This window comes from Halictus rubicundus, chromosome 2, assembly GCF_050948215.1.
Source record: "Halictus rubicundus isolate RS-2024b chromosome 2, iyHalRubi1_principal, whole genome shotgun sequence".
NCBI lineage: Eukaryota > Metazoa > Arthropoda > Insecta > Hymenoptera > Halictidae > Halictus > Halictus rubicundus.
Window position 1 is genome coordinate 5,869,253 of NC_135150.1, and position 23,051 is coordinate 5,892,303.

At 36.9% G+C, this 23,051-nt stretch overlaps 1 protein-coding gene across 2 annotated transcripts in view; it reads left to right on the forward strand.

The window, feature by feature from the left end:
• Positions 1-9,227: 9,227 nt before the first annotated feature.
• The window catches only part of LOC143363844 (protein trachealess-like), a 311,845-nt gene continuing 298,021 nt past the window's right edge, over positions 9,228-23,051 (forward strand). For both annotated transcript variants that reach the window (XM_076804378.1, XM_076804379.1), the window contains exon 1: positions 9,228-10,116. In XM_076804378.1, the coding sequence (XP_076660493.1) occupies positions 9,800-10,116 (317 nt within the window). In that variant the 5' untranslated portion in view covers positions 9,228-9,799. The remainder of the gene's footprint in view (positions 10,117-23,051) is intronic.

Sequence of the window (23,051 nt, forward strand, 5' to 3'; positions counted from 1 at the left end):
TTCTGTCTACTTTCATTTACATAGTACCTCCGTTACCCTGGCTTCTCCGTACTCCTATGTAATAACGAAAGCGATTTTATTTGTGAATTTAATTGTTTAAGATTAGGAGACAATTTCATTTTACACATTTGTCAATTAAGATAATACAAGATAAAACCATCCACAGCCTTAACCCTTTGCACTACGATTTATTTAACAGTTTCAGTGATTCGAACTTTTTTTATAGTTCGTAATTTCCTAAACAAGGAGAAAATTTATATCTATTGTATGTCAATATGTTCTCCAATAGCTGAACATTATCAAAACCAAAATAGAATTACGGTTTAAAAAAAATTAATAACACACATATTTATTAACACGTTCACGGAAAGTAAAAATTTCAGTGAGCTGCAAAAATAGACAGGCAATTTTTCTTGAAACTAGTTGTACTATCCGAAATCTGATTAGACATAAACAATAATAATAAGTTAACTGTCATTAGTAATGACAGTTGGTCATTACTTTGAAATGTATATTAATTACAAAAACTTAAGGTTGTATAAAATTAAATGAATAAAAATTGGCTTTAAAATTTGAATGCTATACCATTCATGTCATTTTGCATCACTATGAAAATGAATGCTATAGTATTCACGTCCGCGAACGTGTTAAACTCTGCTCAGAATCATCATCGCGAGTGTGACACGGTATGGTAGGGTAAGGGGTTAACGTCGTATCACACGAAAGCTATACTTAAATCCCTGAAGGAAATTAAATTTTACCATGAAACACATATAACCACCATAGGAGGAAACATAACCTATCGCTGATGATGACCAGAAGGTAAATGCGACGCAAGACACGTACATAAAAAATAACGAATCAAGATTATTGACAATAATACATTTTAGTTTGTCGGAAGTAAAACTAAATACTACAGATTGGCAAAGTAGAGAAAGCACCCCATTCCTCATTAGTTACCATAATATACATATACATACATACAAATAGTTTTGATTTAAAAATTTTTTCTGAGTTGCAACAACCACTTTTGATTATTCAAAACTTCATCTTTGTAGAAAAAGATGAAATGAATTAGAATGCACAAAGAATAAGTAAAATCCATGTTTGTTTCTATTGAATTTAGCATTATATTGCATGTCGAAAATTTGTTTTCGTACTTGTTTTAGTACATTTGCTGTTTTCTGAATTCCCGTAACACTAATCGTAATTCCAATACTTTATTACTCGTAGCGTATTCTTTGTATCAAGTATGAAAATTGAAAAAAAAAGAATCCCACTAATTTTTTGAACGCTATACCATGTGTTCTTAAATAGTAGTACACATCAACTTGTAAATTACAATATACATATGAACTAATAGTGGAAACGGTAATCGTAGATTATCTTTAAGAAATAATTCTTAATATGGCTTCAAAGAATCAATTAACCCCCAAATACAGGGTGATTTTTGGGATCACATTTAAGTCATATCAGACTCTTCAGGGTAAGATATTTGGAACCTATCTTTTGGATAAACAAATTATAAATCTCACTATACTTAAAATTTAAAATGACGATATTTGAGTTTTACTTTTATGAATTGACCAGCTGTCCAAGAAGATTATATATTGATACGAATAAACGTGCTGAAGAAACTACAAGAGAGAACAACATTCCCGCGAAAATGAATTTACAAGCAGCTGCCATATGCTATACAAGGTGTTCATTTGAACAGTTCGCACAGAGAGCTGTTCCAAAATTTGTTTTTATAAATAAAGTAATATTTATAACCAGTGGAGTAAGTACGTATGTTCTATTTCAATACTGTTATCAAACAAAAGTTAATCTCAATCTAGTATTCGTTAAGCACACAATGATCGTTAGATCAAATCCTTGAAAAAGTATAATTGGGCATAGAATAGTTAAACAAGTGATACATCTATTTGACAGAAGCATGGAAAAGAACACCTTCACTATTTCTATTGTATAGGGTAGGTTATAATTAATGATATAGAAATCGATTAAGGTTGATATGAGTCACGAATAATTGAAAATAGTAAAAATTGTGAGAAACTGCAATTTAAATAAATCGCTAGCGCAAAATTCAAAGTTTATTACATCTTTTATTGCCTGCAGCTTTTTTATGTTCAACCGATTTCGATGAAACATTGTACATGTATTTAACTCTATGAGATTTACAGAAGTCGTGTTTTAAATTTTCGTTACGGGCACAGATAGAAATGTTGAAAATCGTGAGCTTCACTTTTTCGCAATCCCGAACAATAGCAACTTTAAAAAATATATTTTATACTTTACCTAGTGAACTAATCCTTCCAATATCTCAAAAAGCCTGGAGTCGCTTGGTAGAATTTTAAAAAATAATTTCGTTTTCAAAAGATGTTCACTTACTTTTGTCTCCGGTTGTATTTCATAAATGCATCAAATCCGCAGTCTAGTGATTACAGAAAAAAAAAAGAAAAAAAGAATGATTAACTATTTTCCGTCACATTATCGCAAATCGGCAAAAGAATCGTGCGGACCGTTAGATTGAACAAGTCTCGCGTAGTTTTCGCGCGCGCGTGCGCGCGCACTGCCAAAAAGTTATCGAGAGAAAGCGCAATGCTAAGTGTATCCGCAATAATAATCCACTGGGCGATTGATACAGAGGTAGGATGATTGCGGTGTACCTGCGGGCCGATTGTGGCGGCGTTAGTGAAGTCAGCGTGAAGGTAGGGATATTAGAGGTTAAAGGGCGCACCCGCCATGTTATTACGACTCACACCTGTACCGCAGGTAGGCCAGCCGCGGCCGAAACTTTTCTCCGGAGAATCTACTTAATGGTTCCAGGATATCGTAAGTCGGAGCTGTAAATAAATTATTATACTGCGCCCGGTGGTCTTTAATCGGACGTTGCATAGATATTGCCCTTTAATCATGCGACGTGTAACAAGTTGCAATTTCGAAACGAGATTACGTACGCGCGTTCCGGGTATATTACCACTAGGATTCTATTATAGTTTCGCGTTACGTTACGGAACAGCTGCGGGAACCGATTCCATACCCCGATTGCGTAGGTTCCCGCGCGTAATCATTTCGGAATGATACTTCCACCGTTGATTTTTTCTTCTTAATTAGCAGTGCGAGAGAGCCGTTACGCGTAATCGCCGCTTTTACCAATTCGAATGCATCTACGGGAACGTTTCTGCGAGCTTCAACTCCGTTATTCGTATTGATTACGGGCATCTCGAGTCTTTGGTTTATTTAAGCATTCTAATAAGGAATGGCGGAATCAACAATTCCGATTCTGGTGGCAATAATTGGTTAAGTACGTTATAAATATTTGTCCAGGCGTATATTTGGAAACATGAAATCCTATTTATATACCTTACTGTAATAGCTTTTATTTTATCGTTCCAGATGTTGAACTATTTTTTAAGATTATAAATAGTATAAAAGCGTTTTTATTAAAATTTAATATGTAAGATGATTTTAAAAATAATATTTAATTAAAACATTACCTTTTTCAATTTCTCGAATCTACACCCTCTAAGAAATTACAGTTCATCACCGTCCACAGCAATAAACAAATTTAGAGAAAATGACTCGATAACGTAGATACTAATATTGAAAATGAAGGGTAGCTGGAAAATAGAATTGTACTGTGCATCAGTTCTTATACTTGCGTATCTCTGTTTATTAAAATTAATTTCACTACCTACCGTTTATTGAAACTACTATTATATCAGAACTAATTGAAAATTTTAAGTCCCATTGAACCCTTGTTTATAATCATCTCGCAACGCTGATACGAAAATCAGTATACAGATCATTTTACTGAGATCGCGAGAGTCCCCATACCAATTGAAATGATAAGTGTTCGTTAAATAACAATTTCAATTAAAGATTTGAAAAGGTCATCTCATTTGCAACAGTCTGATAGGTAGACTCTCATATTTAACACTAAACCTACCGACACATTTTGTATACCTATTCCTACCGTGCGCGGTCAAAATGAGCGGTCCTTATAAAAAGTTATTGTTAATATAATTAAACGTAGATATTAATCGATTTGTTTTACTGAATGAATTAGTAGGTGAACAATTTTCATAAAATGACGATACAAATTTATTTTTATATAATTTAAATTATATCAAAAATATTGCAATGCTCTCTCCTCGATTTACAAAATTGTATTGTGTCGTCCATTTCTCCGGTTTGGATGTATTTGTCATGAAACGTGTGTAACTTGATAGCGTCTTATTCAATAAGGCGGCTCATTTATTTTGAGTTGGCCACATTGAGAATAGCCTTTGTTTTATACCGGGTTTTTAGGTTCAGAAGAGCTATTTAAATACCATATTATCTCGTGCGGTCAAATTGACCGGCCGCGGTAGGTAGGACTGGTTACAAATATTTCTTGAAAAAAAAAAAAATAATAAAACGGGAAATAAACACTGAAAAATTCATTGTATAGATACTATATGAAAAATCGTAAAGATAAATGTAATTGTAATGTAAGGTCTAACCATGTTGTATGTACGAAATTTCATCGAAGTGTATAACGTCGACTGACTTGAACAGTGCCGGTGTCACTCGCGGCGTACTAAAAGCCGCCCCTTCCCCCAAACAGTTAAACAGCGAAGTCGACGGCTCTAATTTGTAATTTACGAGGTGATGAGGGAGAAGGTAAGAGTGCGAGTGACGCGACCACTGGCGAGGCCAGGCTTACTGCGGCAAATGAGCGAAGACAAGAAGTATTATTTTTTACAGGGGACGACCCCCAAGCGAGCAAATGGCCTGTGTCGCCTCTCCTCTATGACTCCTACGGGATTCTTTTCCTCTCTATCGTCCCGGAGACCCATCGTTTAAGTAAGCAGGATCGTCTTTTCCCCACCCCCTCCCGCTCTTGCCCCCTTCCCAAGCGACCCTCAACCACCCAAAGGGTTGAGACTGGGCGAGCTGTAAATTACCAAGAGGGCATTTTGATTAAATTTTTTATTGTAGCAGCCCGGCTACAACAGGAGAGCCGAGGCCAGGGTGATTTAACCTCTTCTGTCGGGTCCCCGTTTTTATTTTCCATTCGCGTACCTGAATCACTGATTAGAAGTAATAATTCGGCTCCCGTGAATCCCTATCGTGAGAAAGTTTGCGAATAAATATCAACGAAATGATTGTTCGCATGATTGTTGCTTGTTTAGCAACTTTATGTAAATTCGGATTGTTGTAAACAGGTGTAAATAGACTTTTGTTTCCTTGGCTAATGAGTTCGATAAATTGGAAACAATGTTACTTTATATTGAATTTCATTTGTGTCTCCCAGTAAATAAATGATTCTAGTTTCTTTAAATCGAAATGGATTCGTTAATATTCATGGATGATTTTAATTACGATGAAATCATAATATATTAGAAAATATGTGTTAATATATTTTTGAATCTTTTATGTACTTGAAAAGCTATTTGTTGTACAACTGCACAGAAGTAGTCTAATAAAATTGTAGGTATTTGTGTGCACTTTAAGAATCAAAGCATTTCTTTCAAACTTGAAATAAAATGAAATTTGTATTAGGGCAAGGTTGGTCAAGTCGTACCACTGCCTAAATCGTACCTTCGGAATTTTGGACTTTAATCAACCATATTGGTTCACGTGGTGTATGTCTGTCATCAACGTTGCAGTAACAAATTCTCTCAAAAAGTGAGGTTACTGCTGTTTTCTTATCATTTTCTGTATATGTTTGGTAGTTTATACAATAAGTAAGTTACTGATGAAGTCACACTTCTTGTTATGTAGTATTTAAATAGTTATTTAGTACAAACAAAATCGTATTAGTTTCATTCAGTGTTTTCTTATCTTCATTTGGAATAAAACTTTTGCTGTATCTTAAATCGTACCCATATGAGATTCTGGCAGAAGACATCGAAGAAAACATGCTTCAGTGCCTAAAATGTAAGACATGGGTGCATAATATGATAAAAATATTTGCATTTACGTACGACATAAGGTGTATGATCGGTATCCTTAGTCGTACCAATTCTAACTTTGTGTATATGTGCTAATAATTACTATTTCCATGAATATTTTTTGATTTTGATGTTACAGTATATTCAATAAAATTTCAATTGATACAAAAAGACATAAATTGTATTCATTTCAATTTAAACCAACCTTACCCTATACAGTCAAGAGCGAACCACAATAAAAATAAATTAAGAATTTCCGTAATTCTTGTTATAATACTTGCATTCTTGTATTTTGACGCATTGAATACCTGCCATGTGCATACAAAATAATTGCCATAACAGTATGTTATTGTTGCACTTATTTCCTCTCCTGGAAATATGACAAGAAATCTCGAAATTCAAAACGGTCTAATTTGTAGTCTAAAGTGATATTATACTTACACGTGAAAACAAAGGTTCTGGAGACTGTGTCAATTGAGAAGTAAATTTAATATAGAGATTTAATTTATATTGTAAAACAATATTTTTAATTTTACTTTCCACCTACATTATAATGTAGACAATTGGGGCAAGTACTTTTAAAAATAATTATATAATAATCATATTATTATATTTTTCTTGATAATCTTTTCTCAACGGCTTGGTCTCGTTAGCATCTGTTAAGAATTGACAGAATTGTCAAAACTGTCGAAGAATCGATACATATCTGAGAATTAGGGGAAGTGGGATGGAATTATGTGAACGTGCCTCGCCTCTCATATTTTATATATTTTTCCCAGGAGTCTCAACCCGTAGTATTCAGTACCTCACCTCACTACACATAAGATCTTGTATGTTGAAAAATGTTAGGAATAACCGAATACTAGAAAATCTATTCCTTACTAACAAGAAACCAGAATTCTGTTATATATTTTAGTATACTAATTACGTTTGCAAATCCACTGTCCACATCTGTGAATGACTTTATTTTAAAGATTAAATTTTCCGAATGATTAGATTTATTCAGAATCTTTCAATCATTGTTCCAAGCAATTCAATTACACTATTCAATATACTCTATGCAGAATTGATCAGTGAACTAACGGTGGAGTACTGTATACTCAACAATGAGATAACAGAAAAACCATAGTTTTCTTAGTCTATTTAACTAAATTCTGTATTACATACACATCACTTTCAGTTACTATTATTATACCTTCTATGTTTTACATTTATAACTGTTGAGATGTTCAGCTTCGCTGTTTTATTACTTTATCAATTATATTCGGATTAGTTGTAGAGGATTTTAACAATTTCAACAAATTTTCACCACTCCGACTCCGGATTTTATGGATTTATGACAAAAGCGAGTAGGTGCAATTTAAAACATTGACAAGATTAAACGACTTGAAGAGTATTAATGTATTATTTTCACTGTGTTCAAATTATTCGCGAAAGATATATATTTCCATTTAGCTTCTGTGTCTTATAATTGATTGATTGAACTTTTTATTTTGCATAAAGTTCCGCAGTATACAAACAACGTATGAGCGAAGAAAATAATCAAGTCTACCGTTCAACCGATTCAATTGCAACATTCCACGGCATTCCAAGCGTCCTGGACATAAATTTCCTCCCATTTATCCATGCCGAGAACGATCTGGAGCACGGTGGAACACGGTCGAGATAAAAAACAAAAAATCATGCACGGTCCGAAAGTCTTGCTGCGTATAAACCGGTCCGTGCTGATAACAGAAATTCCTTTGCACATCCCTTGGTCATTTGCGAAATGTCCAACGAGGGACGGCGGTCGGTTGCGGGGGTGAACCGACTCAACAAGTGTTACGTCGGAACGAGTTTGCGTCTACGGTTCGGTCGATTCGCGGGGGTGTCGACATGCATTCTCATTCCGCGTCTCGTAATCGGAGGCGGTTCCTGCGCCTCGCAAGTCTCATAGGTTGATGGTAGGAGTTACCTGGAGGTCATAGTGCAGCTACGCGAAACGACTAGGGTGACTGGATACTAGAGTGTCCTGTCCACTGAATGAACACCTCCCAGCGAATGGACATAATTCTTATTAAACGAAAAAATAACATTTACGATGCCTTCTAACAAAATCTATCGTCTAATCGTAAACGATTAGCAACTTGTATTTTGAGGTCGTTCGATGGTCCTATGATAAGTTTGCTCGGATAATTATCATCCACCGAGGTACCTCTGTTCATTCGTTAGAAAGTGATGATCGTTCATTGGTCATTCGGCCCATTTTTCATTTAAACCTACACCAGATTTTGAGTACAAGATACAACCATCGAATATTAGCATTATGTTCTGGAGTGTAAGAACTTAACAATGACACAGGCTTCCTATAGAAATAGCATTCGGGAAATGAAATAACGATTTCGCGAATACTAATTTCAACATACATGCAGCTTAAGGGCGTTTACGCACTGTCGACCAGTCGACGAGTCCTCGAAAGTTGTCAGAGTCGCGCAGATCACCATATAGACTCCCATTTTTCTTGCCTTGAAGCACCTTCAGGTGAAAAAGTATTGATAATTTCCCCCCATTTGGCACTTTTAATATCCCGCTTTGCGTAATTATTATCGGATAAATCTCAAATCGCACGAGATTTAATTACTAAAATAAACTGTTCTGTATCCATACTCATTTGATGCACGTAGTCCCCTGGTCGCCAAGAGGTTGTTTATCGTGCAATGCATTTCAACTATGTTTTCGTTGATTGCGACGACTCGCTGGTTGCTGCAAGTAACAAGAATTTTTTGGTCTCTCTAATTTTCATCTACTAATCTACTAATTTTTTTGTCCATGACCGTATACACCTAATATAGTTTTGTCGCGGGACTGTAATAACACGATCGTTACTAATAGCCCAGCTTGACCGACCCCAACAGAAGAGATAGGGAAACGAGGGCAGCGTCCCGACGCTGTGAATCGAAGCTCTCCGGGTGCAAGTTCCGGATGCATCGGTCGGCGCGGCGTCGCGTCGGTATCGACGGTGCTTGGTCAGGGCGTCGGAGGCGGCGGCGGGGTGGCGGTGGCGGTGGATACGACGTTGGTGGTGGGTTCCGGTGGTGGTGGCAGCTGGCGTGGAGAGCGGGGCCGAAAGGAGGGAGAGAGATCGCGGGTCGCGGCTAGGTAGGAAGGACGGTCGGCTCTCCTGTGTGGCAAAACGCTCGGAGGGGGAGGGTGGAGGCGGTTAGGTGTCACGTGGGCGCGAGTAGGCCCCGCCTCCGCGAAGTAGCTCGAAGTAAGTACGGTGCGTCATTCATGGCCGAGCTAAAGGCTGCGCCACTCTCCGGGTCCGTCCAGCTGCAGCGGCTCGCGAGAGGAACCAACGGGAACACCTGTCTCCCCCGCGTAACCGTGAGCATCCGGCGAGGACCGCGCCGGCGACGACGACGTCGACGTGTGATAACGCGCGATTGTTCCGCGAGGGTGTCCGGTAGGGCCGTGTTCCGGGGCCAGTGGCAGGCTCTCGGAGAGGGGCCCGAGAACATGTGCCGGCAAGTGTGTCTAGTGATCCCTAGCCGTCTCTAATAAATATTGTTTCGTTGTGGAACGAGGTATTTGGTGAGAGAAGCAGAGGGGGAGGTCTTGTGGAAGGATTATTCCACGCGGTGTAGTACACGATTGTTCGAGATATTTAGTATAGCTCGCCGTAATACATACGTATATCGGGTGACGAGAGTTTCACGGTGTAAGTTTGTTCGAGAAGACGAGACGCTCCGCGACAGACGGAGAAGTGTTTTGTTGTTTAACGTGCACTGACAGGTGGAATCGCGACTTGGGTGTTAGAGGGCCTATAGTGTTTCCACGGACGGGCGACATCCACGTTCGTGGTGGAGGGCTGGCTGATGCACCGCGGCGGCGGTGTCGCCGGAAGCGGTGCTGGTGGAGCCGCTGGTATCGCCGGTGGATCGGCCGGAAGTGGCGTGTTACCCACTGCGAGCCATCGCGGACTCGAACTGGAACATCCGTCGGCGATGCCGGGTGCGCCGGGGTTCCACTGGGGAGCGATGCTCGCGGGACACCACGCGGCCGCCGCGGCGGGCATGATGCAGCCTCCCCTGTCCGCTGGGGGTGAATACGCCCCCGCGCCAGCACATCACGGGCCCACGCACCCCGCTATGCCCATGGACCTTCATGTTCATCAAGGATTCCCTTACTACAGGTTAGTCCTAATGCCTCCGTCACTGATGGACACCTACCGAAATTGCCATAATACTTATGAGATACTCGGGTACTCGGTTACCTGGGACATCCATGACATTATCTGGTCAAAAATTATCTGGTATGCATGATTTTTCAGGGGTTGTTTTCTCCTTCGCTTGTTGGAAAACTCATTGTAGGAAGATGAAACTAAAAATGTTATTATTTTTGTGTAATATAAGTAATTGCTCTCCTGTGTTTCATAGACGTGCACATGACGTCAATGCATAAAGATCCGGAGTCTGTTCGTGAGATACCTGAGTGTATGAGATTATTTTTATTATTATTATTACATGAGCTGGTTGAGAATATATTAATTTCTATTACTCCCTAGCCAGTTAAGTGATTGTATACTCGTTATGTTTACAATCTGAATAAATATTCTACTCGTATTAATTTATATGTTGATTTGGTACTTAGATTATCCCCCACACGCTCCTCAGAAATAATTGCGTAAAATAGTCCGGGATAATATTTTTTCCATTTTTGGTTTAAAATTAAAGTCGACAAATTATGTTTCATTCGCAATATCACATTTTAAAGAAATATATTTCACAATACAGACAGAAGGAGATCAATCATTTTACAGTATGTAAAAATAGTAAATAGATGAATTTTCACGCTGAGAAACGTATGAGAGTTAAGAGATAAGGATATATAATTCATTGCCTAAGTATTCGACATAATCATATACATTATCCGATACATTATAAGCGTCTGGGTACCACGAAGAGAGTACTCTGGTGAATCGTGGAGCGGGTTGTTTTTCTGATTTTGAATACCTCTGGGTAGTCGATGTTTGAACTAACATCGACACTATCTGATGTAAATACATCAGATCTGATGTAAATACAACAATCTGATGTAAAATTGTTCATCTGAGAAACCGACGGAGTTAATCCGTTAGGACGACGTCTATGCTCTGTGCTAACTCTGACGAACGTTTCAAAATACGTGGTCGGATTGTTAGACACGATACACTTTCATCCATTATTATTGCTTTCCAGGAATTAAAGAGAGCTATGAAAAACAGTAAAATGTCTATATTACCTAGTGATCATGATAACATCATGCAACGTCTTGTCGTAAAGGGTTTGCTAGGGCTTGAAACGATTCGGAAAATAGCAGTCTAAAATACTTATATAAACTTTGTGATTATAACATGCTTAAATCACAATATACATAACATCATTGTGAAGAACCATTATTTCAAATAACTGTTATGAATAAGCAAAATTTGCAACCGTCTTCTGTTTGGGTTTCGGTTCTTGAATAGGTTTTCATTTTGGTTCTATAACTGTTATTTTGTCAGTTCAATGTGGGATCTGAAATGGCTCTAGTATCGGTTCTTGTTTATTTTCTGCATTACAATTTGTTCTGAACTTTCACTTTGTTCTTCACCGCTTGTCAATGAAGTCAGATATCGTAACTAATGTTCTACTGATCCACCTAAATATAATATCACAATCACAGGATATTTAACGAATTATAATATGTATAAGCAATTTATATAATATATATAATACAATTTTGTATTGTATTCTTATATTTTATTTGTTACATAAACAACAGCATAAAATGCAATACAATTGAAATGGGAAATGTAGAATGCTCGTTTGTGGAAAACTTTGTTTGAAATCTATAATATGCCCTCAGTATTCCTCCATTTTTTTTTTGATAGATACCGTCAAAATGAAATCGGACGTGAATCCATAATTCGTTGCGGGTAACTTCTGCATGCCTTTATATGTACATATATCAGTTTGTCAAATTTCATCGAGTAGCGAAGATCAACAGTCTAATTGAAGAGTGATTAGGTTGTCATGCGATTTGACAGCGAGTTTAGAAGAATAAAAGACGAACGCGAAATAAGTGTTCCTTATGACGTTTTCTTATTTCGAAAAATGAAATTACAGTTCACGTTGAATAGAAACTGGAGAAATTAATTTCCTGAAAACAATTGACAAAAGAGAAGACTACTTCGAAGGGAACGGCAGCCAAATTTAAATTCACTGATTCATAGGACTTTCATAAAATGACTCGGATTTCTTTTCACAGTTTCTTCCATAATGTCAAAACTTCACCGTTTGAGCTTAAATTTCATTTTTGGAAGCAACACGAAGTCATAAGACATGCCGAAGTATTCTCAATGTCTGGTCGTTTTCTCGCTTTTGTCCTTATTGTAATTTCAGGTTCATTTTCAAATCGCAGAACCACGCGATCACACTACTTGTCGTATACACAGTTTTTGAATTTATCGTATACACAAGATCATAAAGTAGCGACCCGCAAAACTGTTTTATAACGCAGAGAAACTGATTGAGTCTAGTCTCTTTTTGATAGTAACAATGAAGATACTCTATCAGAATCTAGATACTCTTAGCAATCGAATGGTGACTATAAGGCATCACTAAAAATTGCAATATCATTGTTCAAAATATTTTTTACATTGTTAAATTTTTACATTATTAAACATTTCAGTATTGTACGCGTAAATTCCACCATTTTCGTATGTATAACACGAAAAAAATATATACAAGGGAAATATTATAGGTAGGAAGAAATGTTTCGTTTTGGAGTTAAAATAGCTTCGAGTACAAAGGGTTAAAATAACACATATGTAGACTATATACAACCACTTCCTATGTGTACGCAGCATACTCGGTTTATGAAAGAAATTACTTTAACACACATGGCTCTAACATTTGACCGGTTGTATAAAATCCCGAATCTTGCTAATACTTACATTAAACTTTCTGCATTTTATGCAGTTGTAAATTGAATTTTTAAGTCGTTGAGAGCGAAACAAAGCGACTATTTTCGTTGCGAAATACAAGGAAATTTCATGATGTTCGAGTTAAGGGATGTGTAGTTGAAAAATACAACTTCACATAGCCCAATGAGTTTGCAACTGTACGTAATAACTGGACTGCATTTATGAAGTAATTGGTTGGGTGAAATATAAAACAGTAAAAGATTAGAAAAATTTAAGAATATTGTAATGTTGTTTTTAATATAACAAAGTGATTGAGGGATGAAATCAGTTTTTCTTTCACTCCTGCTGCCCACAATCAATGCAGACCATTTTAATTTTGCATGAAAATCCGCAGTCTAGTAATAATTGAAACGAAAACCAATGAAATATCTATTGTAATGGAGAAATTACCGGCCGTCGTCCTTTTACAATTTAGTTCCGTTGTTTCCATACCGGATTCAATGTGTGGATAAGAGCATAGGTAGGTAGTATTGGGTTTGGAAATGTACCCTGTAAATATTTCTCTGCTAAACGAATACTCCCATGTTTACCCATTTCGAGCAAACACCTTACTTAAATACCGTGCTGTCCGCTGGTTTCTATTAGACGAACGATCGAGTTCATTGACGTTCCACTGATACTTTACAATCCGTTTACATCTTTTACTTCGACTCTCTAATTACTTCTTTCGCATTACTTGTTTATGTTTCGTATGCTTAATGTTTCAAGCAAAATACATTTATTAAACATATTATTTTATCAATCATATCAGTGACTTGTTTATTCGTGTATTTACTACGCTGAGTAAAATCGTTTCTTCCTCTTTTCTTCGGGGGGTTATAAAGTAATATATTTATTTTACTAGTACATGCATGCGTGATAACGAAAGTATATATGATTTAGAGTAATGTGTGTTTGATTTAGAGTTCCCGTTATCATATCAACATAATCTGGAAAACAAGGATAACATTTCCATGAAAAGAGCTGCGACACAATGCATTATTTTTCAGAAAAATCGTTTCAATTACATTAGCAACTACATTGTGACGAAACAAACTCGAATAACTTAAATCCACTGGAGCAAATTGGAAAAAGTTATTGAAAGGTTAATAATGACTAATGAGTAGAAAGTGACATAACTTTTATGCGATAAATACTTAACTCGTTGGCTGCCACTGTTACAGATATATGACGGTCTCAATCTCGCAATTATTTTAAATACAGTCAATTGTATACACTTTGTTGTCTAAAGTCGTAATACACAACAGAACGTTGTATTTAGTAGAACATTTCGCAGTGAAGATGGACAACGAAACAAATTCCGGTAGCTAATGCGTTAGATCATCAGGTAGCCAATACTCGAAGGGCAATTTTCGAGTGGACCATAAATTGTCGATGAAATGGTAAAGTACCGTTTATCGGAGTGGCAAGAAGCGCGACATCTGAGAACACGATGCTATTTAAAAGAAAAACGAGTGAAATAGCGTGACCCCGAGGGGTGGATAGGTGGTTGGGATATCCATAAATTGCGCAGAAATATCGGTCTTTTGCGCGAATAATTAGACGGCGTCCGCGACCCCCTTCACGTACACGTAATAAATAATTCCGGAAGATCGGCAAACGTACATAAATGAATAATTTATGAGACAGGATACAATAATTAAATGAGCAATAGCTGGTTATGTAGTTTGATGGCCGAGCGTGTTCTTCCCCCGTGGCGGTTTAATGAAACATAGACCGCGCGGGCCCCGAGTTACTTTTCATATACTTTGAGGGGCGATTACGCGAAATAATATGTCCCTTGTTCGCATCGCGTAAATTACGGCGAAAACTCTATACCGGCCGGCGCGCAGATCCGTGAATTTTATTTCATGAAATTGGTCGGCCTAATCGCATCGCGGCGAGATATCGATGCCCCGGCATGCTCGACACGTACCGGCTTTAATGTAATTTGGCACGTGGTAAGAATGTACCGTGCATAAACAACTCTCCTAGCGCAAATGACAGAAAAATCTCGTTCTGATGGGGATGCTAGCGACTCGTCTTGTTTTGCGAACACGATACTGCCGTGCGTCTTCATCTTCCCGATTATGGGCTTTCAACGGTACCCACTAAATGATTAAATCGCTGCAGGTGTAGCTTTGTCCGAGCCCTATCTTGCTTGTTGACAGCTTGTCGTTCCCATGTAGCATCACGATGCATCGTATAGATCAAAAGGAAACGGAAGTTTCTTTTATATTTTCTTTCGCATCGAGACTGCTACTTTCTGTTGTGTATTAAAATTAAATAAATGCGACATCTTAAAGGAACCACTATTTAAGGAGTAATTTTTCATTATAGAAAAATGGGTGGGTCAACTACAAAACAGGGAATATATTTGAAGCATTCAAAAGTGTTCTTGCGTTATTTCCAACTCATTAATATTATTAAGGAATTAAATAAATGTCTATGCAGCCTCTGTACGTTGCAATTAATTCAGACTATTTTTATTTTGTATAAAAATCCGCAGTCTAGTTATCACTAATTTCCTTCAAAAAGTTCGTTTACTCTATATAAACATGAAATAAATGAATAATAGTTTTATGTCAAAAAGAAAGTCAAATAAATGTAATATGACATTTGTGTTATTATATTCTGAATAATAATAATAATTATTATTATTATCTAGGCAATTATTTATTGAATAATAAACGTGCGACCAACATTTTATAACCAACAGTGTAATTCGTTACCACGATTGTGTTGCGTTCTAAAGTAAGAATAGAACTGCGAGCATCGCGCACGCTAATGTAAATTTATGCAAGCCGAGAATAGCAATTGTATTTATGTTGGAAGAAAAACTTTGAGATTAAGACATGATGTACAAAGTAAGAGAATACTTTGAGAGACGTGTCAATTCGCTTCGTCCTTTTCAGTCACAGATAGCGATCGCAAAGAACAATTAAATCCAAAGAAAACAGAAGAGTTCTTTATGGTACATTGTTCGGTCTTTCAAGAGTTCGAATTTCTAAATACCAAATTATTTTGATCTATTATTATAATCAAAACTGATACCAAGCTAATAGAATGTATCTTACTCTAACATATTTATATTCATTAAGCCTCGTACACTCTTTACGTGAAAATTCACTCATTCTCTGTTTTAAATTCTTAAAACTTTTTTATTTCTATATGACTGTAACGTAATTTGATGCGGTTGATTGACATACGGAATTATGGATAAAGAATAATTAGTCAAATGAAACTGTGAAACAAAAAGAGACGAATGTTAACTGAAAATCTTTTGTGAAACTATTTTTGGGAAGTGTACGAGGAATGAACGTGATTAAATTACACTTGAAATTGGAATTGACATTAACACTAACCGTACCACGACCGGTTCCACATTTTTTATTTTGTAATTAGTGAAATTACAAGTAATTCATTACAAGCAATTAATTAATTAAATTTGGTTCCATTAGATGTTGTCAAATAAATTTCTTCAATCAACCACATATTGTTAGAAAAATTGCGAGAAATCGAGATAAATCCAATCTTGTAATTTTTATAAAACGTATACCTGTCACATTTCATGTTCGGTATGGTTAGTGCTAAATTTCGTTTCTCTTGTGATGCAATCTTCCAAAACATTATAACAAAAAATTTTGATTAGTATATTGCATATTAGATTTTCCGCTACAAAGCACCGGACAACATTATGTCACAAAATGTAAGCTAATTCCAATCATGAGAACAATGGAAGACAATTCACATACGTCAGCCAGAATTCGAAAACTACGTGTGTTTCATGCAATTAAGTGACTCGTAACTGGACAGCGGATTTTATACATTCATGACAAAAATGAGTAATTTAAACCAGAAAAAACATTTGAAGAATTGGAAAATACTGTTATATTATTTTGAACCTATTCAGCAAATTAAGTCCGTTGCAATTCAAGCGGGAAACTTTTATTTTGCAAAAAGATCCGCCGTCTATTTATAACTTACGTGTAGCTAGTTCCAGATAGGATGCCGCCGACACATGATCGACGTAGAAAAAAGTCGGCCGCGTTTATGCAACTGACGCTTGTAGACACAACGCGCCAGAAGTTTTGAAATTTTCGGGATCAGCACGAGCCACTGCGCGGTAACTGGTTCGCTGATAACGCAACGCTGTCAGCGCTTGTACCGTGAAACCTGTTCGCCGTTGAACAAGCGTATCTCGTATAATATTTATAAACCCGATTTCGTCTCGTTCGTAACACGAGCGCGCGCAATGTTAATAAATTTCAGGCAGACAAGTTTATCTAGCATCGGGCGATCCTATCGCCCCGAATATCTACCAGAACGCGCGCAGTGTCAACGGAAGGATTCAATGAAGTGTCACATATCCGATTCAAAATTATTTTCGAGTACTTTTTGTTTTTATTTGAAAGCCTAAGCGGAACTCCGCATTGGTAGTCATGCACGAGAAACATTAAAAACTTCAGCTTCAATTTTTATTCTTAAATTAAGTCGCATTCTGATAATGCACAGGACTAAAAAAACTGAAGAAACAATGTCTAATAAAATTGAATGGAAGCATCAGTACAATTTCAACAACTGCAAAGTAATAACATTGAAATCGGTCATCATGGGTGATGGTGGGTTCCGTGTTAATGCTCGTACAATTTCACCTGCTGATGTATTTCATACTATTACTAACATAGAAAATGATTTGAATAAAATTTAAGTCCTTTCACTCTGATAAAATGAAAAGAAAAAATCAATTTCGAATGAATATCGTGGTCGTTAAAATTTCTTAACTTTTTTTTTAAAGTGTTATAATATGTTTTAACTAACTCGCGACCTCATGCTTGAATTTCTAGCGCCGCGTCCTCGAGGAATTCCGGCAAATTCAATTAAACGCGTCAGATAGATCGTGCCAGCGGTCTTCTATATATATAATAGATGTCGATTCCATAATTTACAGGGGCCGATACACGGTTCCTTGTAATTGACACAACGATCGATAGCGTCGATCCGTAGATCTAATCGAGATTGCCGGTTCGATAGGAGGTTTCTCTGCCCCCCCCCCCCTCACCCTTCTCCCACTCTCTTGCGAGGGAGGCCTTTCGAAAAGCGGTAACGTTGCTCTTTGTTAATCGTCGCGCGCGCGCGCGTACATGTGCTCATTGCTTCCACCGTCTACTATAATTATTCACACTCCATAATGCAGTACATGGCGATATGTAATCCCCGGCCCCGGCTCGAAAGGAAGTGTACGAGCAGTTCGTGTAATTATACACTTCACGGACTTAATCTCCTAGGAAATTGTATTAAGATTTTTACGGAATCCGCATGCGTTGTGTCGTAAATCCATTCCACCGCCGCGCCGAGAGGGAAGCGGTGTACGGGCAAATTGAGCTTCGGCGGTTTTCAATAGTACCGAATTAATCGCACGCCTGTATTATTTGCGCACCCCTTTCTGTCGGCTATCTATTTGCCTTCTTTTCTCTTCGTTTCCGCACGATGCGTGCGTACGAATATCGATGGGGACGGTCGGCCGACTACCAAAACGGAGAACTAGCTCGCCGTCAATTTGCTTGCTAGAAAAATAGAAAATATAATGCCATATCATCTCGTTCCATTTTTTGATTGTGAAAAATAGTCCCACTTTAAAATACCGGGTGAACCACGAATCGTGACCAGTAGAGATTACTCTGTTATTAACAGTCCGATCGAATGATCAGACATAGACTTTTATCAGATATAGCATGGTTTCAAGAGAGCTTTCATGTGATTATAGCAAATTTATGGTCAACTACTTTTTTTCATGATTTTTCAAGGTCACCTTCTATATTTTGTAAATACACCTAAATTTTACGCCTATCTGTTAGAGAATTTCAAGATAAATTCGGTAAGTATCATAACATAACATGTGTTACTTTTTTTGTCATTTGGGTCGAGAAAAGATTAAAGGAATACATATTCTATACGCGTTCCGATGTTGTTGAAAGATCGAAAGTATTGATTTGAGCTCTTACCTACTGTTTGTAAACATTTCGTTCAGTACATTGGAACACATCTAATGATATCTGAACAAGTGAATCGTTAGTAGTCTTTGCGGTATTCGTATGTGTACACGTTCCATAATGAGTTACAGTATCGACGAAAACTTAGAGATGGTTTTGATTTACGGGGAGTGCGGGCGTAATTCAGTGTTAGCTCAACAGTTATACGCTGCACGATTTCCAGATTTCCAGAGAATTGTAGATGTATGCTCAGCTATCAGTGCAAAGGTCATAGAAGGTGATAAACATTCTTTTATTTGTTCCAATGTACAGAACAAAATGTTTACAAACCGTAGGCAAGAGCTGAAACCAATAATTTTGATCTATCAACAACATCGCAACGCGTACAATGGCGTAGCATATGATACCGTTTGTAATATTACAGTTCTATTCTAGAATATGTATTTCTTTAATCTTTCCTCGACCTAAACGATAAAAAAATAACACATGTTATGTTATGATACTTACCGAATTTGTCTTGAAATCCTCTAACAGATAGACGCAAAAAAATTTTATGTGTATTTACAAAATATTGAAGGTGACCTTGAAAAATCACGACAAAAAGTAGTTGACAACAAATTTGCTATAATCACGTGAAAGCTCTCTTGAAACCATGCTATATCTGATAAAAGTCTATGTCTGATCTTTCGATCGGACTGCTAATAACAGAGTAATCTTTACTGGTCACGATTCGTGGTCCACCCTGTGTATTATTCGAACGGTCTCCGAGTGTTCAGGCAGTTAAGAATTGCAGTTAAAACGTAATGTTAAATTCTTAAGAAATTAAAAAAACTTTGGTAACTGTTACATGCTACCATTTCATTTAATATCTCACAGATGCCAGAGAAAACGGATGAAAATTCGATCAGGATTGTTATAATTTTTCTCAGAATCTCTGAAACGTTTGAAACAATGATACTTCTGGAGTGTTACCGAATTTTCTCCGCTTTTTAATTTTAAATAAATTACATTCATCGGTTTCTGCATAATTATTTAAACATTATCGAACATTGTGAGATTTGAATTCTGATTATGATTCGGCGTGAAAGTCCGAAATTGTTGCTCGTGTCCGCATGGGAGAATAATATCGCAATTTTGTACATGTACAGTGAATTCTCCATATATGTCAACAACGCGGGTCTTGCCAGAGTCATGTATCGTCCAGGAGACATACCCGATCCGTGTTATGTTTACACTCCTCGGCGTTCGAATCCTCTCGAGCTTCGTGGCACCTCACGGGGTACACCCCGCGGGAGTGGGTATAGTTCCGCGACGTTTATCATCCAGACCTTGGCGACATATATAGAGAAATCACTGTATTACTTACACTTGTTAATTTTTATCAATGCTTAAACCAAAATCAGTTCTTTAACGAAGAAAATCATTCAGCAGATGATAGAAACTATAGTTACCTGTAATTTAACCCTTTACGGACGAGTTTTTTTGAAAAACTAAGTATATTTTCCTCGGATAATTATGAAATGTATTGAAGTCTTAAATACTGAGAAAAGTAAAAGTACTGATCGCTTATTATATATATAATTCAATTATTTATTTACTGCTTTAGAAATTAGAATTCATCGATATTCCTCCCGAAAGCATTAAACAATTTGTTTTTGCATGTCAGATAATTCATAAAACATTGAAATAGAAAACAAACGACAACAAAATAGAATTGTACGTCTAGTTCAATTTTTAATTCGCACTTTCAAATAGCAGGTATCGATGAAACATTGGAAAAATTGGAAACTGTATATCGCTATTATCACCACTTTATTATAGGCCCCTCTGATAACTAGTATCGACCGAAGTTTGTCATTAACTGAGGACATACAATTTTAAGCAAGGCTGAAACTATCAATTTTGCTAACACCTTCACGGTATCGATCCAATTTTGACATTTCTTCCGATCCCTGGCTGATAACTTCGAAGACAAGAGCGCCCTATTGCAGTTATCTCGATTAGATCTCGCGATCCAGTCTATCGATCGTCGTGTCAGTTACTCGGAATAGTATATTGTTCCGTGTATCTAAATTATGGAATAGACATCTTAAGTATAATAACATTGTATCGAGAATGTTGCTGGTCAGAAAAATGTAATCGGAGCTTGGATTACCGTCCACGTTCGATACCGATTCGTGTGGTTTTCTCGTCCGGCAATCTAGGAAATTGATAATGAAAGAAAGTCGTTGGTGAATTTTTTCTTACCGGGGGAATTGTGCGCGATCTGCCCCGCCGCGCAGAAAATTGTTTCGCGAGTGTTTCAATTTCATTTGGAACGATCACGATTCTGCGTCGATGATTTTATCGTACTATCAATGGTCCCATAACGGCGTTGCGAAATATTAACTGGTTGCTCGTTACAAACATTACTGATGATGGCGAATACCAATTTAATAACTTGTTAAGAATACCTACGTTATTGTTATTATGTAAATCTTTACAAAAAAATACGAGTAAACCTTAAACTACTTCAAAAACAATTGTAATAAAGATCGTGCTTAGAGTATCGATGCAAAATAAAAATGAGTCAATTGTCCGTAATAAGAATGAAATGAATGAATGAATGAAATGCTTCTAATGTCTTCACAGCCTTATATTTCGCATATTAGTTTTTATCATAAAAACATAAAATCCGCAGTGAATTATGTTATACATACATACATAACTTTTAATTTTGCCGAGGTTATGGCTACTCTGACAGATACACGCAGAAACATCATATAAATATTTTTCCCCGTCAGAGTATAAACATAAATTTGTTGGCAACAACACATTTTAAATGACCTTTATGTATCTTTGAAATGTACTACAAGGTTTGCAAGGTTAAACATGAGTTCTTCTCATAAATATCATAACCTCATTAATCTCAAAACATATTCACATAACAATATGTAAATATTACATACATTAAATATGCCACATCGTTTGCAACATTAACCATGCGTTTGTCTCACAACTAACGTCCTTCATACTCTTAAGTAAAATTCAGAAACATAATCACAACAAAATAATATAGAACACTAAAGGTTGTAATAATGTTTTTATATTTCACTTAAAAGTATGAAGGAAATTCGCATTAATAATGGGATGACCTTGTATAAAAATCTAGTTTGCTCGAATTAATTATAAAACAGGATTAGTCGTTTTATTGTGGAAAAGATTTCAGCCTCTGAGGTTCGGTATTGCAGATTTTCGTTTAATGCATCTACTAAAATAAATAGTTGTAATAAAGCCGACTTTTACGGCCACGTTACAAGAAATCTAATAAGATTCGATCGAGCTTGAATGGCGTGTAATGGTATGGAATTAAAAAAGCCAAGGGATATGCCATGAAAAACTACCCTACCATTTGTCCTTATTCACCCAGATTCTCGTCGATTAATTAGCATCGGCGTGATAAGCTGACGGAGGGATCGATTGTGACAGCGAGAACAGTGGCCGGTCGCAAGAAACGGCACACAAGAAACTTATTATAATCCGTGGCTCGTCCGGGTTATTAGCATTCCGCTATCAATTATCCAGGAACTCCAACGTTCAAAATAACGACTGCAGAGACGTTCGCTGTTCGACTCCGTCGGCATCTTTCTTCTTTCAATCGGCGGAGCAAACACGTTCTTTAATCACTTGAAATCATTCTGACCTAAAACATATTCGGTCATAAACTAAGTCTTCCTGCTTTTTTCTCCTCTAGACTCTTTCTTGTTAGAAATAGAAAATATTTATCGATCAGTTGCACAGGGTGTCCCAGGTTTTCACGGACAAACTGCGGTGTTGCGTTCTTTACATAAAAATAAGAAGAGAATGTTAGGGGGTGTTTTTCAAGTACCGAACACATGAGGCTCTCTCAAACTACACGAAATTAGACAGATCTTCTAGATCTTTTCTTTGCATTAACCACGGATAACCAACCTTTCGGAAAAATGATGGCGAATTACATTTTTGCCGAATGTTTCAATTAATAAAATCAGAACCAAACCCTGTAACTTTAGTTTCGTTCATCCCGTTTCTTCATAAAATAAAATATTTTTGCTGTCGAATATAACAAATTGATCTTTCTATACATTTTCGCATGTATAGTTTAGTTACCTAGGGTTACATTGCAGCAAG